The sequence below is a fragment of the Lontra canadensis genome, unplaced genomic scaffold (genome assembly GCF_010015895.1).
Source record: "Lontra canadensis isolate GAN:19392208 unplaced genomic scaffold, GSC_riverotter_1.0 scaffold19, whole genome shotgun sequence".
In the NCBI taxonomy this organism is placed as follows: Eukaryota; Metazoa; Chordata; class Mammalia; order Carnivora; family Mustelidae; genus Lontra; species Lontra canadensis.
Window position 1 is genome coordinate 13,963,043 of NW_022631013.1, and position 12,831 is coordinate 13,975,873.

General features: G+C 48.3%; 1 protein-coding gene across 1 annotated transcript in view; it reads left to right on the plus strand.

Moving 5' to 3' along the window:
* The window catches only part of CCDC180 (coiled-coil domain containing 180), a 77,170-nt gene extending 68,166 nt beyond the window's left edge, over nucleotides 1–9,004 (plus strand). The window contains 7 exon segments of the mRNA XM_032860893.1: nucleotides 555–696; nucleotides 4,254–4,414; nucleotides 4,960–5,097; nucleotides 5,588–5,699; nucleotides 7,408–7,513; nucleotides 8,284–8,419; nucleotides 8,826–9,004. Coding sequence (XP_032716784.1) covers nucleotides 555–696; nucleotides 4,254–4,414; nucleotides 4,960–5,097; nucleotides 5,588–5,699; nucleotides 7,408–7,513; nucleotides 8,284–8,419; nucleotides 8,826–8,957 — 927 coding nt within the window. The 3' untranslated portion in view covers nucleotides 8,958–9,004.
* Nucleotides 9,005–12,831: the final 3,827 nt, after the last annotated feature.

Consider the following 12,831-nt stretch of genomic DNA (forward strand, 5'->3'; position numbering starts at 1 on the left):
AGATACTGAGTGGGCCAAGAACAGCAAGCCCAGTCTCTGTCCCTGGGAGGCCAGTGTCCCGCAGATGGGCGACAGGCCTGATGGCCTCACGGGTGGGGCTGCTAGAGCAGGCACCCTGAGGGGGACGTCCAATGGGAGCTACCCAGTGCTCAGTTCCAGCACACCCCACACGCAGGTGTCTGTGCATGTTCCTGTCAGCCTCCCACTGGGCTGCAAATCCTTCAGAACTGGGGATCTGATTCTTCCATATTGGTGGTGCTCGGCCTAGTACCCAGCTTGGCACTTCAGAGAAAACATCATAGAAAGCTATCGACCTGATCATTGAAATAAGATTCCATTTGGGTCTTGAAGGACAAATAGAGTTTTGCCATTCGGTCATGTGTGCCTGGCATCTGGGATAAGGACAGTGGTGAAAAGGAGAATTGGGTAGGAGGAGTGTGGCTGGCAGGGGTGCCATCAGGAGAAAGGGCTAGGCGGCGTGGAGGACAGGGTGGAGGTCGTAGGAGCGTGGTGATGCTCTGGAGCCCCGTGGTGACGGCCAGCCTCTCCTGCAGGAGTTCTATCGCAGAGAGAAGCGTTCCATCACCAGGCCTGACTGCATGTATGAAAACTTTGACCAGTGCGCCGAGAACATCTGCAAGAAGATCCTGGAGTACCACATGCAGGCTGACGAGTACCATAACTCCTGCCTCATAGGTGGGTGCAGGTGGCAGGCAGGTGGGCGGGTCAGGGGCATGGCACGTGCCACCAACTGAGGGGAGCCTGGGCCTCAGAGCCCGCAAGAAGCCTTCTTGACCTGGAGGTCACTGGGGGAGGCATGGGAGGCTCCCCATGAAGAGCCATCCTCTTAGGGTGAGGTCAAAGTGTTGATCGGATTGAACTGGGAGGAAAAGCAATGCTGAAAAAAAAAATCATGTTTCTTGAGAAATCTGGTGATGGGCATCACTAAGAATGCTTTGTTCATTGCACAGATGACTTTGAGAGCTTTACTGAGATACTCACATGCCGTCCCATTCGTCCACGTAGAATACAAGCCAGTGGATCTTAGGGGACTCACAGAGTCAGACAACCATCACCACTGCCAGTTTCAGAACCCCTGTCCCTCCGTCACTGCCCCAGCCCTCAGCACTGCTCAGCAGATTTCTCCCTCTATAGATTTTCCTAACCCAGGCTTGCATATGAATGGAACCATGTACCGTGTGGTTTTTTGTGGCCGGCTTCTTTCATTTTCTGTAATGTTTTCAAGGTTCATTCATGCTGTAGCAAGTGGCACTATTTCATTCCTCTTTATGGCCAATTCTTATTCCGTTGTGTGCACGTACCATGGTTTGTTTATCCATTCATCTGGTGGTTTCCACCTTTGGCCACTGTGAATAATGCTGCCACATGCATTCGCACATGCATTTCGTGTGGACGTATGTTTTCACTGCTCTTGGATGTATATAACAAGGAGTGGAACAGCTGGGCCCCGTGGTAACTCTGTATTCAACCGTTTGAAGAAAACTTTCCATGGTGGTTTAAGTGTCTACTGTATGCCTGGCCTGTGCTGGGCTCTGATGACCCCAATAGACACAGCCTCCTGGAGAGCAGGGACACAAAAACAGTCAGGTAGAATACATCGTCTGTTCACGTTTATTGTAATGACTTGAAAGAAGCTGTGAAAACACACCCAGTGCCCACCTTTATCATCTCTCCACATTCCTCCACAGCTTTGTCCATAGCCATGTCTGTTGTATGCTCTTGTAAGCCCTAATTATTCCTGCTTCTAAGGCAGGAATCCCGAGGGCCCCTCACAAGCATGCTTATTGGTAGAAGAGGAAGAGGATCAGGGGACACCCAGACCTCGGATCAAGACCCAGCACTGTCATCTCCCTGCCTTGTGACCTTGATTAATTCACCTCAATTCTGTGAACCTCAGTTTCCTTATCTGTACACCAGAGATTAGGACAACACTCACTGCCACAGAGACCCACCACATCCAGGGAAAATCAGCCATGTGGGGCTTGCTGTTGTTACAGTAGAGCGACTGGATCTCAAACTGTTTCTCTAGCTCAGAATTTCCCCACATGAACTCAAGGATCCCAGCCTCTATGACCATCCTCAAACAAAAGGTTCTGGTCAAATGGGTTTGGGAAATGCTGCAGATTATGTCCTTCTCAGCGGGAGTCACCCATTAAATGGTGACTTCCATTTCCCAAAGCATGGGAGTCCAGTATCCTGACCAATGTTCCCACTGAAAACATTTGAAAGTGTTGGATATAATATTTTTGTGATAAAGTCATTTTTTAAAAAAGATTATTTATTTATTTATTTGAGAGAGAGGGAACATGAGAGAGGTCAGCTGGAGAAGCAGATTCCCTGCTGAGCAGGGAGCACGATGTGGGACTCAATCCTGGGACTCCAGGATTATGACGGGAGCTGAAGGCAGCTGCTTAACCAACTGAGCCACCCAGACGCCTTGTTGATAAAGTCTTTTAAATGTCTTGGTGAGCTATCAATAAAGTAAGAAACACACAAGGCCCCTAAATTGGGTGACAATAGGAACTCCAAGAGAGAAATTGAATAGTAACACATTGCCCGAAGGCCTTTGCTGACTCCCAGGTGAACTTGCACCCTTATTTTCGTGGGTCTCCAGGGCCTTGGGAAGAAGAGACAAAGCCTCAGACCACCCAAGGGAGAAAGTCTGGAAGGACACAAGCCACAGAAAACTGGAACCCCAAAGGGCTCCAGCTTCAGAGTAGGGCAAATGAGACAGAAACCAAGCCCCCCTCCCCATTTCCACACCACTACCACCACTAGTGACTAGAAGGAAACAGTCTTTTTTTTTTTTTTAAAGATTTATTTATTTATTTATTTGACAGACAGAGATCACAAGTAGGCAGAGAGGCAGGCAGAGAGAAAGTGGGAAGCAGGCTCCCCGCTGAGCAGAGAGCCCGACGCGGGGCTCCATCCCAGGACCCTGAGACCATGACCCGAGCCAAAGGCAGAGGCCCGAAACCACTGAGCCACCCAGGTGCCCCTAGAAGGAAACAGTCTTATTAGAAACTCTGATACTGGGTAAAGCAGAAGGAAAACTCCAATGAGAACCCATAGCTATTGGGACGCCTGGGTGGCTCAGTTGGTTAAGTGGCTGCCTCTGCCTCAGGTCGTGATCTGGGATCAAGTCCCGTGATGGGCTCCTGCTCAACAGAGTCTGCTTCTCCTTCTGCCCCTCACCCCCGCTTGTGCTCTCTCTCTCTCTCTGGCAAATAAATAAAATCTTTTAAAAAAAATCCATACCTATAAAACGGCTTTTGTGCTTGAATTTGACTTTGTTTTTGCGGATCATCCAAAAGACTTCCATCGAATAATATAGCTCAAAATGAGCTCGTGTTAGTGGTGCCCAGATGCTTACCTGGTGGAGACAACTACTTTTTCTAGAAAAAACCCGCCTTCAGTTAAGACCTCTACAGATTCTCGCAAATCAAGTGTCCAGAATAAAAACTCACAGTGAGATTATAGACAAACAACACATGCGCACACACACACACACACACACACACGCACACACACAAGAAAGGGGCCCCTTAGTGTGAGTCACAGAATGAGATCAGCAAAGACTTTGGCTATTGAACATATCAGACCAGAATATAAAATCATGTATTTATTAGAATTAATTAGAATTAATTATTAGAATTTATTAGAATTAATTAATGAGTAAGGAGTGAGAAGCTATTAAAATGACCAAGTAGATAGGAAAGAGAACCACATAAAACTTCTAAGTTGGAGAAATAAATAGATGAAGTTTTAAAATTATGAATGGCTTTACTATCAAAGAAAACATCCAAAATACAAAGCAGAAAAACAAAGAGATGACAGTGTGGGAGAGAGGCAAAGGGATATTGGATGAAAAGGTAGATCTAACATAGAGCTACTTAGGGGTCCTAAGTAGGTCCTAAGTAGACAGAAGGGGACTGGAGTCAAGGCTGTCTTTGAAGGGATGAGAAAGACTCTTCAAGAGTGGCTGTACTTTTCATGAGCTGAGAGGTCCTGCCGAGTGGTGAAGAGAAGTCCTTTGAGCTTGCTTAATCCAGTGTTTTCCACACTGCTCTGACCTCACCCCCACCCCTCCTGATGAGGTAGCTAGCTGTTGCCAGGTGGTAGACCCCGTCTTTCTCTTTGGGACATTGCTTTGGGATTTTGTGAGACTGACCACTTTAGCACCTGCCTTTTCCTGTCCCCTACCTTGATCCCCCCACCTCCAATTCTTATAGAATTACGGGCCCAGATGAGGAGATTTGAGGAGCTGCTGCCCCAGGTGTGCTGGCTGGTGATGGAGAACTTCAAGGAAAACCACTGGAAAAGATTCTGTGTCTCTGCCGAAGAGATCCGGGGACAATTCCGGAATTATCAGGAGAAGCTGGAGAAAGGGAAGGTGGGGGCCCCCAGCCCAGCCCTTCCTCTCTAGGACCAAGGGCCCTGAGAGCTCAGAAATGGAGGCAGGGCATAGGCAGAACTGGCCAGGCTGGGGTTGATGGATTGGCTCTGAGGGGAGAGGCATAGGGCATTGGAGAAATGTCTTCTTCATAGAAGGTGTTCAATAAACTTATTTTTTTATTTACTGGGTGGGTTTGCTGTTTCTGTGGGAGTGTGGTCATTGACATCAACAGTGATGGGCTACCTGGTCCTTAGAGGCATGGGACATGGATGCCATCAGTTTTATTGGACTAAGGCCCTGGTTGTGCTGAGGCAGCTGCTCAGCTCTCCCATTCCCTAGTTCTCAGCGTGAGCTCCAACCATGCCCCCATCTGGCCTTCTCTGCCTCTCCTCTGCCCATCCATGGCCCTTCACACCCGAGTTGGAGCGCACATCATTCTGGCCATGGCCTTTATTAGCAGAGGACATGGGCCAATGACCTTTTGTTCCTGACCTAGAAACCAGGTCAAAACCCCCACCGATTTCTGGATTATTTGATTGAAGGATGAAAATGCCCAGAAGCTCCATCCAAATCTTGGACATCCCGCACATTTCCAAGAAATGGAGTCTCTGTGTCAAGTGGAAGAGAAAAGGCAGAATGATTTAGACACCTTGATCATGACAACCAGGGAAAAGCTTGAGGTCAGTGGTGCCCAGGTCGGGGTGCTGAGGGCAGCACTGCCCCTCCTCTGCCCCAACTGACAGTCCAGCAACAGCGCTGAGCATGGCGCCTAGCTGGCACCCTGGCTGAAGATGGGCATGAAAGTCAGCATGTGTTGTGGGCTGGCTCGTCATTATTGGCTGGTCTCACGTGTGTCTTTTGATTTCTCAGTTCATTAACTATAAAATTACTAATGAGAACTTCTTTTTTCGAGATCCATATCTATTTATATCTCGTTAGTGAATTGCTTGTGGGCATCCCTTGGCCACTAATGAATCACTTCCTATCTTCAAGCCCAGTCAGCTTTTGGGAGAGGCCTCTTGGCTGAGGACCAGATGCCACTTACCTTGGACATAGCCGACACATGGCTTTGGTCTTGTCTCACCTGCCGTCTCCCCAAGTCCTCCCTTGGCCTGCCTTTGGAGGCAGCCTCCTCTCCCTGCAACACCAGGCTGCCCATGTTTTCCCCAGGAATTCACCAGGAGGTACGGCCGGCATTTCATAGCCAACTTGGCCTCCTTCACCGAGAAGTTCCTGCTGCAGTTGGATGAAGTGGTCACCATCGATGATGTCTGGGTTGCAAGTAAGTCGTGCCACCGGCCTTATGCCTGGGCCCCAGGGGGTTGGTGAGGTGGAGGGTGATGGGCCAGAGCCATCTGCTTTTCCCCCATTCCACCAGAATGAAAACAGACTTTCCACTGAGAGGATTGATGGATTTTTGTTTTCATTAAAAGTAAAGTGTTAAAAAAAAAAAGTAAAGTGTTGTTGTTGTTTAAATTAAAAAAGCAAATCCCCACATGGGTCAAAAATTATATGTAAAAAAATAAAACCCTAATAGTAAATATTTTCATAATCTTGGGGTAGGGGCAGCTTTCCTAAGTATGAGAGGAGAGCCAGAAGCCATTAAGGAAATGGCTGGCACTCTTCTGTGGCCAAAACAAAAACAAAGAAAAATGTCAAGAAATTGAAAGACAAACCACAAACTGGACAGATATTTTATGAGACTGACGCGCTGCCTACTGCGCTAAGGAGGCACCAGGACAGATATTTTAGCAAGCTACTATATATAAAGATGTGAATCATGTATTAAATGTTATCCATCTATCATAACTTAACAAGTAATTAAAATATTTTTATTTTAAAAAGCTTGTTTTCCAAGGACAATACATTTTTATAGTAAAATTAAGAACTCACTATCAGTTACAAAGGAAGTAAAGTAAAGAACACAGTCTTTCCACCCAGAACGAAGTGCCATTTCTGTTGGCTGTCCATCCTCCAGGCCTTTCCTGGGCACAGGCCTGAGCGTGTGTGTCTATGTGGGGCAGATTACAGGGTATGTGCTCTTTTATAACTTAAGTCACCCTCAAGTGGTCATTGGCCAAGCCAGTCAGTCATCTTCTTGAGAATTTTCTCTTACTGTGCATCCTAATTTATTACTTAGTCCCTTGCTGTTAAACATTGGGCCATTTCCAGTTTTTCACTCCTGTGCTTGTGCTGAAGGGAGCATCTGCATCCTTATATCTCTATTCTGGGGCTCTAGGTTTCTAGAGGTGGACTTTTGGGGTCAACATATGCATGTTGAGGCACTGGTCACATTCCCATACTGGCAGTCTCTCTGTCCAGGGAGAGCCCTGTGTGGGAAGCGGGGCCTGCAGAGGCACTAGAGATGAGGTAGAATGGGCAGACCAGCCAGCAGCGAAGACACTCTCGGTACCTTGGAAGGAACCGGGATGCTGGGGAGACGCCCTGTATCAGCCCCAGGGAGCCCTTTCCTGCTGTAAGTCAGGCTCCCTCCCTGGGAGATTGGGGCTGCCCCTGCCTGCTGGCTTTCATACCACTGGTGCGGCCCTCTCAGGAAAGCACATCGAAGGACAGGTCAGCGAGCCAGACATCAGAGAGATGATTTGAATATTTTTGCCCCAGGGGTAGTTCTTCCATCAGAACCCATTTGCGCTAGTATGAACTAAAACTTATCTGGAGGCTCATGGGAACTGTGTGAAGGTCAGAGCATCGTGTCCTGGGCTTTGGAGCTGGGAAGGGCACCTAAACCATACTTCCCATCACTCAGCCAGGCCCCCTGCCCGCTGCTGCTGGCTGCCCCCCTCCACCCCAGGCCTACAGATCTGGTGCCCTCAGCTTCTCTGTGGGACCAGGCTCTGTGACCCCCTGGAGACTCCAAGTGGGAAGGAGGGGAGGAAGCCCTCATCCCTCCAAACGTAAGGTCAGGGGGAAATCCCCTCGATCTCAGCCTATGCGTGAAGCCATGTCATAACCTGTCTTTTGCCTGCCAGGGATGGAGTCCCCCAAACAGAAAACATCAATCCTCATACGGAGGAAACTTGCTAGGCTTTCCCTGAAGGAAGAAAGTGAGAAGCCCCTGATTGAACGGGGGAGCAGGTAAGAGCCGAGAGCATTGAGGAATACTCACCCAGGGTGGTATTTGCTGGAGCACAGGGCAGTGGGATGGTTAGGAGCCTAGAAGCCTTGGAAAAGCATTATGTTCTAAGCCTCAGTTTCCTCTCCTGAGAAATGGGCATGGCAGCCCACCTTCCATGGTATTCCAAAGAGAAAGTTCGATGAGATCTTTCTTAGAATGCCTCTGGCACATAGCAAAAGCTCAGCAGCTATTAGTTTCCCTGCTAAGGACACACAAAGCGGGGGGGTGGGGCTGCAAAAGAGAGACCCATCCCAGTATGGGGCACATTCTCGAGGTGCTGGTGGCACCATGAACCCCTGCATGGGAGTTGTCAAAGTGCTTATTCCCTGGGCCCCAAGAATGTGGCTCTGGAAGAAGTCAGGCAGTGATTTGCCCAGCCTAGTAGGAAGAATGGGCCAGGAATGGGTGCCTGCCACCTGGCCGGCCCCCTGCTGAGGAAACAGGCCTGGTAAAGGGAGCCAACTAGCGGTATGGCGTTCCTTCCGCCCTGCGCAGAACCCAAGACCGTCCATGCACACGGATTTAAACAGTGTGAAAGTACGAGATAGAATTTGAAGAAGCATAATGTTAAATGCTCAGTAGGGTTTTCCTTTTAATGAAAATATTTCAGACATGATGTTTAAAAAAAAAAAAAAAGATCTGCTAGTCTCTTCCACCAGGATTGGAGGGCATGCTGTGAACGATGATGAGGACAAGCCTGTCCGACTTCACCGTGTGTGTTTATTTGCAGGAAGTGGCCAGGAATCAAACCCACCGAAGTCACCATCCAAAATAATATTCTCCTCCGGAAAACATCATGTATCACCACCACCAAAACGACCCTGGGTCACCTGGCAGCCGTGGAAGCCCGAGATGCCGTCTACTTGGTGAGCGGAGAGACCAGGTGGGGCCAGGTGGGACCCAGGGAGCACAGGGCAGCTCTTTGGCTGCTTTGGGAAGAAGGGAGCTTCCTGTCACAGGGTTCCCCGAGCTTTGGCCCATGGAGCAGATGACCCATGTCAGGGTGCCCCAGAGCATGGTGTCAACACTCCAGATGGTTAATGTTCTCAAGCCCGAGGCTGAGATCTGCAGGTTGTGTCCAGTCCCAGTGATAGCGTGGGTCTGATGGCTTGAGCCCCGGTGCTGAGGGACATCCCACCCAGACTGGGGGGTGAAGGAGGACCTTCTGGAGGAATGGTTGAGTGAGAGCGAGGGGACAGAGGCCATGGGAGCAGTGGGCGGCCGTCCTGAAGACCCTCCTCATCTGGCCTCCTCCTGCTGCTTTGCTCCTAGAAATATCTAACACTATTTGAAAAGGAGTTGAAGAAGATCCAGGAGGACAGCATGTTGCAGGTGAAGGAGGCTCAGAGCTGGAAGGACTGCTGGAAGCGCTCCGTGCTTACCATCCAGGGCCTGTACCTGTGATACCCTCAACCCACCCCACGTAAAGGCTCATTTTTACTAGACTCCTTCTCTCTCTGTCTATCTGTCCACCTATCCATCCATTCCTGCTCTATACCCAGCTCTGTAGCTCCATCAGTGACCAGGACATGGTGTGGTCTCTGTCCTTGTGGAGGTCACTTCCAAGGAGGAGGACGGAGGGGAAAGGGGAGTTCCACGTGGTTAGCAGGGATGGTGGGTCACAGGCATGGGCCATTTAAAAGAAAGACCAGCACTTCAGAGGACGTAATTCCAATAGGCATGCTTGGCACTTCAGCTTGGAAAACGCAATAATTAAAATGTATGAGCATGAATACATTTTACATTTCACAGTGTAAAATAATTGCAACCATGCAACCAACAAAGAATTAATCCAGTCTTGATTGGGTATCTGTCTGGCAATTTGCCTGACCAAATTAGAGCATTTTGAGGAAAACCTCCCAGGCCTTCTTAATTTTCCTGGGACCTCTTTAATCTTGTGAGACTCAGATCCTTCTCTCTAGAAGCGTACATGGTGCCATCTTCCTTGTTGATTTTATCTTCCTGGATTAGGTGGCCTAATCATGCCAAGTCTCATTGGTCAGTAGCTCTCTGTGGCGGATGGACAGGCTGCCTACATTCCTTCCTTGACTTCGTCAACTCCTGTTTCTTTTACACCTGGTTTGTGTTTGGACTTTGCATCAGTTTGGATTTTCCCATGTTTAACCTCTTTTAATGACTTGATGAGGGGGGCTTTTGCCCCTGCTTTACAGGTGTGGAAACGCAAATCCGGAAGGCGGAGACAACCTACTTAAAGGCACACAACTAGCATAGACCTTCAGCATAATTTTTCATTCCCCAAACGTGGACGAGGACTTGGGGACAAGTCGTTTGTTTTGGAGATGATCCCAAGAAGCATGGGGAAGGGGAGACTGGAAGGCGACTTAGCCTCGCTCCCAGCCCTTCCACCTCCCACAGCAGGCACATTCTGTCCTCCTCACCTGTCCCCCACCCTGCATCACCTGTCCTCTGGCCTGCTGCTGACCTGTCTCCTGACCTGTTCTCCTATAACCACGGTCCACACTAGGGGCTGTGGGCTCACTGTAGCTCCACATGCCCGCAGAGGTGGACTGCAAGACTCCAGTCCTCTCCCCTCAAATCTACCCTTCGGACCTTAGGGATTCCCCATAGAGCAGGTAGTTAGGAAAATGGATGCCACTGCCCCAGGACAGAGCTGCCTCCAGTCACTTTCTAACTCTCCCTCTTGTAAGTTCCCCTGTGTCTACTCTTCCTTAGCCACACCTCCATGATCCCCACCTGAGAAGTCAGTGTGAGTGAGTGTGCCTGTGCCCAAGTGAGGATGTGGAGAGGAAAATGACCTTATATGGAGAAGGGGGTAGACAGGGGTCTCCCTAGGATCTTAGAAGCTCTCAGCATCGAGTAAACCCCTAAGGGAGGTGTTGAGCCCTGCCTAAATCTCTTCCTTTTCCTTTAGACTCTGCCCACCTCCTAAGCCCCAGACCAGTCACTGACACACTCCAGGCCTCAGTTTCCTAATTGTGTAATGAGAGACCAGATACAGAACCACATAAGTGGATGTTCAGTGAGGTCAGGCTCCACCAAAACAGGTTGGAGGTGTCAGGGTGGAGTAGCATGGGTACAGAAAAGAAACCAGGGCATGGCAGCCAGTCTGTCTGCCCATAGCCAGGCACATACAAGGGGCCCTGGGGAAGACCCGAGAAGAGTGCATACACGTGAGCCCTCAAACTGATGTGTGCGTGTGTGCTGCACACGTGAGGCTGTTCTCCTGCAGCCAGTTCTGTGCACCCCACAGCTGCTGAAGCCTGGGTCACAAGTTCTCCCCCAGACCCATGCAGGGGTGTCACTTTAACTAGGACAGAGGGTAGGGAAGGGGCAGTTCCCCAAAGAAATGCTGATGTACTACCGTTCCCAACAGATGAGGATGTAGATGTCAGCAGGCAAAAGCTCCCCAAGTCTCAGAATCATGCAAGCTGCCTCCAAACCTGTCTCTGCCACTATGCTCAGGGGACTGTCCCCGGAGAAGGGACTTGTCTTGTCCAAAATCACACAGTGATTCAATGGCCAACCTCATATATTGGTTAGGCTTGGATTTGCCTATATATAGCAGAAAACCCAAAGTAATGTGGCATAAACAAGAGAGAGATTTATATCTTTCTCATATAAAAGAACTCTTTTTCTGTCATGCGACAACTCCAGTGACCCCCACCCCCGGCAACTGGACAATGACACTGACTTATTTGTGACTTACTCAAAATAACCAGAGAAAATTACTTATGTTCAGGGAGATGGGCTATCCTCAGTAACCCCCCTTCTCTGTATTCATAAAACTTTCCCACATCCCCTGCGGTGGAGGACATTTGCTAATAAAAGAAAACAAAAACCAAAACAAATCCCCCCCTCCAAAACTCTAGAGGCGGGCAGTCCTTACTGATCCTGGACTGCTTATCATGGAAGACCCCATGTCATCTGTCCTCCAGCATCTTAGCTTGTGGTTTCCATCATTCAGTCTGTCCCTGGCCAGGGTGGCTGGCTGCTGGAGCTCCAGCCTAGACCAGCCACCAGGCCTACACTTGAGACGGCAGCAGGAGGAAAGGAGGAGGGCAAAAGAGACCCGCCCAGCTGTGTCTGGGCCATCTGGCCAGCCTCCCCGAAGTCCCACACCACACACTGATCACATGTCATTGGCCTGAACTTTGGTCACTCTTAGATGCCACAGAGGTTAGGCACTTTAATCTTTTCATTTGTAGAATTGCTGCCCAAATTACAACTGTCTTTAAGCAAAGGGGGAATGAAAACTGTAGAAACTACCAGCACTCTTTGCTACCCAGAACTCCAAGATGAAGAACAGGAGAGGGGGTTCTTTACAGGTGGGTAGGACGTCTGCAGCCTCTCTTTATTTCATGTTCACTCGTTCACAGAGAGAACAGAGTCTCTGCTCTAAACCACAGCATATGAGCAGGACCTCTGCTTTGGGCTTCCAACAGAATGATGGGAACTACTGTGTTGGCTTTCATCTGCTTGTCCTTTACAGGAAGATCTGAGCAAACCCTTCTCTGTTTCATAAATGGGGTGGGTAGAGGTCAGTTTGTAAAGTCTTTTAAGCAAGCAACGTGTTCCTGAAATGCTGAGTCAAAATTATATCTCTGTAAATCAAAGAATAGAATCTGTTGACCACCCATGTTGAACCTCACGGTGATTATACTAGTAAAAATAATACACACAAAATAAAACTAACAGTGGTTAACATTGCTCATGGTGAAGCTCACTGACTAAAAATTAATGGAGGAAAAAATATATTTGAAAAACATTCTGATAGGCATATCAAAAATGACTTGATAAAAATAATAATCCCCTAAAATTTATAATAGCAGAATCTGTAGTCAGAAAATTATGATCTAGACCAAAAATCAATTTATGTAAAAAAAGTATCCTGATATAAATAGTTGCAGTGACTTAATAATAAAAGTAGATAAGCTACAATTGAGTTTCTGTACTATATGTTTGTTTCTCGAATGTTGTCTCACTTTTTAGCACTTAACCTCATATTTTAGAGCAGTTTTAGGTTTATAGAAAAATTGAGCAAGTAGCACCAAATTCTGTTTATCTCACTCCCTTCCCCCACAGTTTGCTCTATTTTTAACATCTTGTAATAGAGTAGTTCATTTGTTAAAGCTTACAGACCAATACTGGTACATTATTACAACTAAAGCCCATAGTTTATGGTAGGTCTCTTTCTTCCTGCTACACAATTGGTGAGAGTTGACAAATGTGGAGTGCCATGTCTCCACCATTAGAGCATCAGGCAGAATAGTTGTACAAGGCTCACATCCCATGTTCT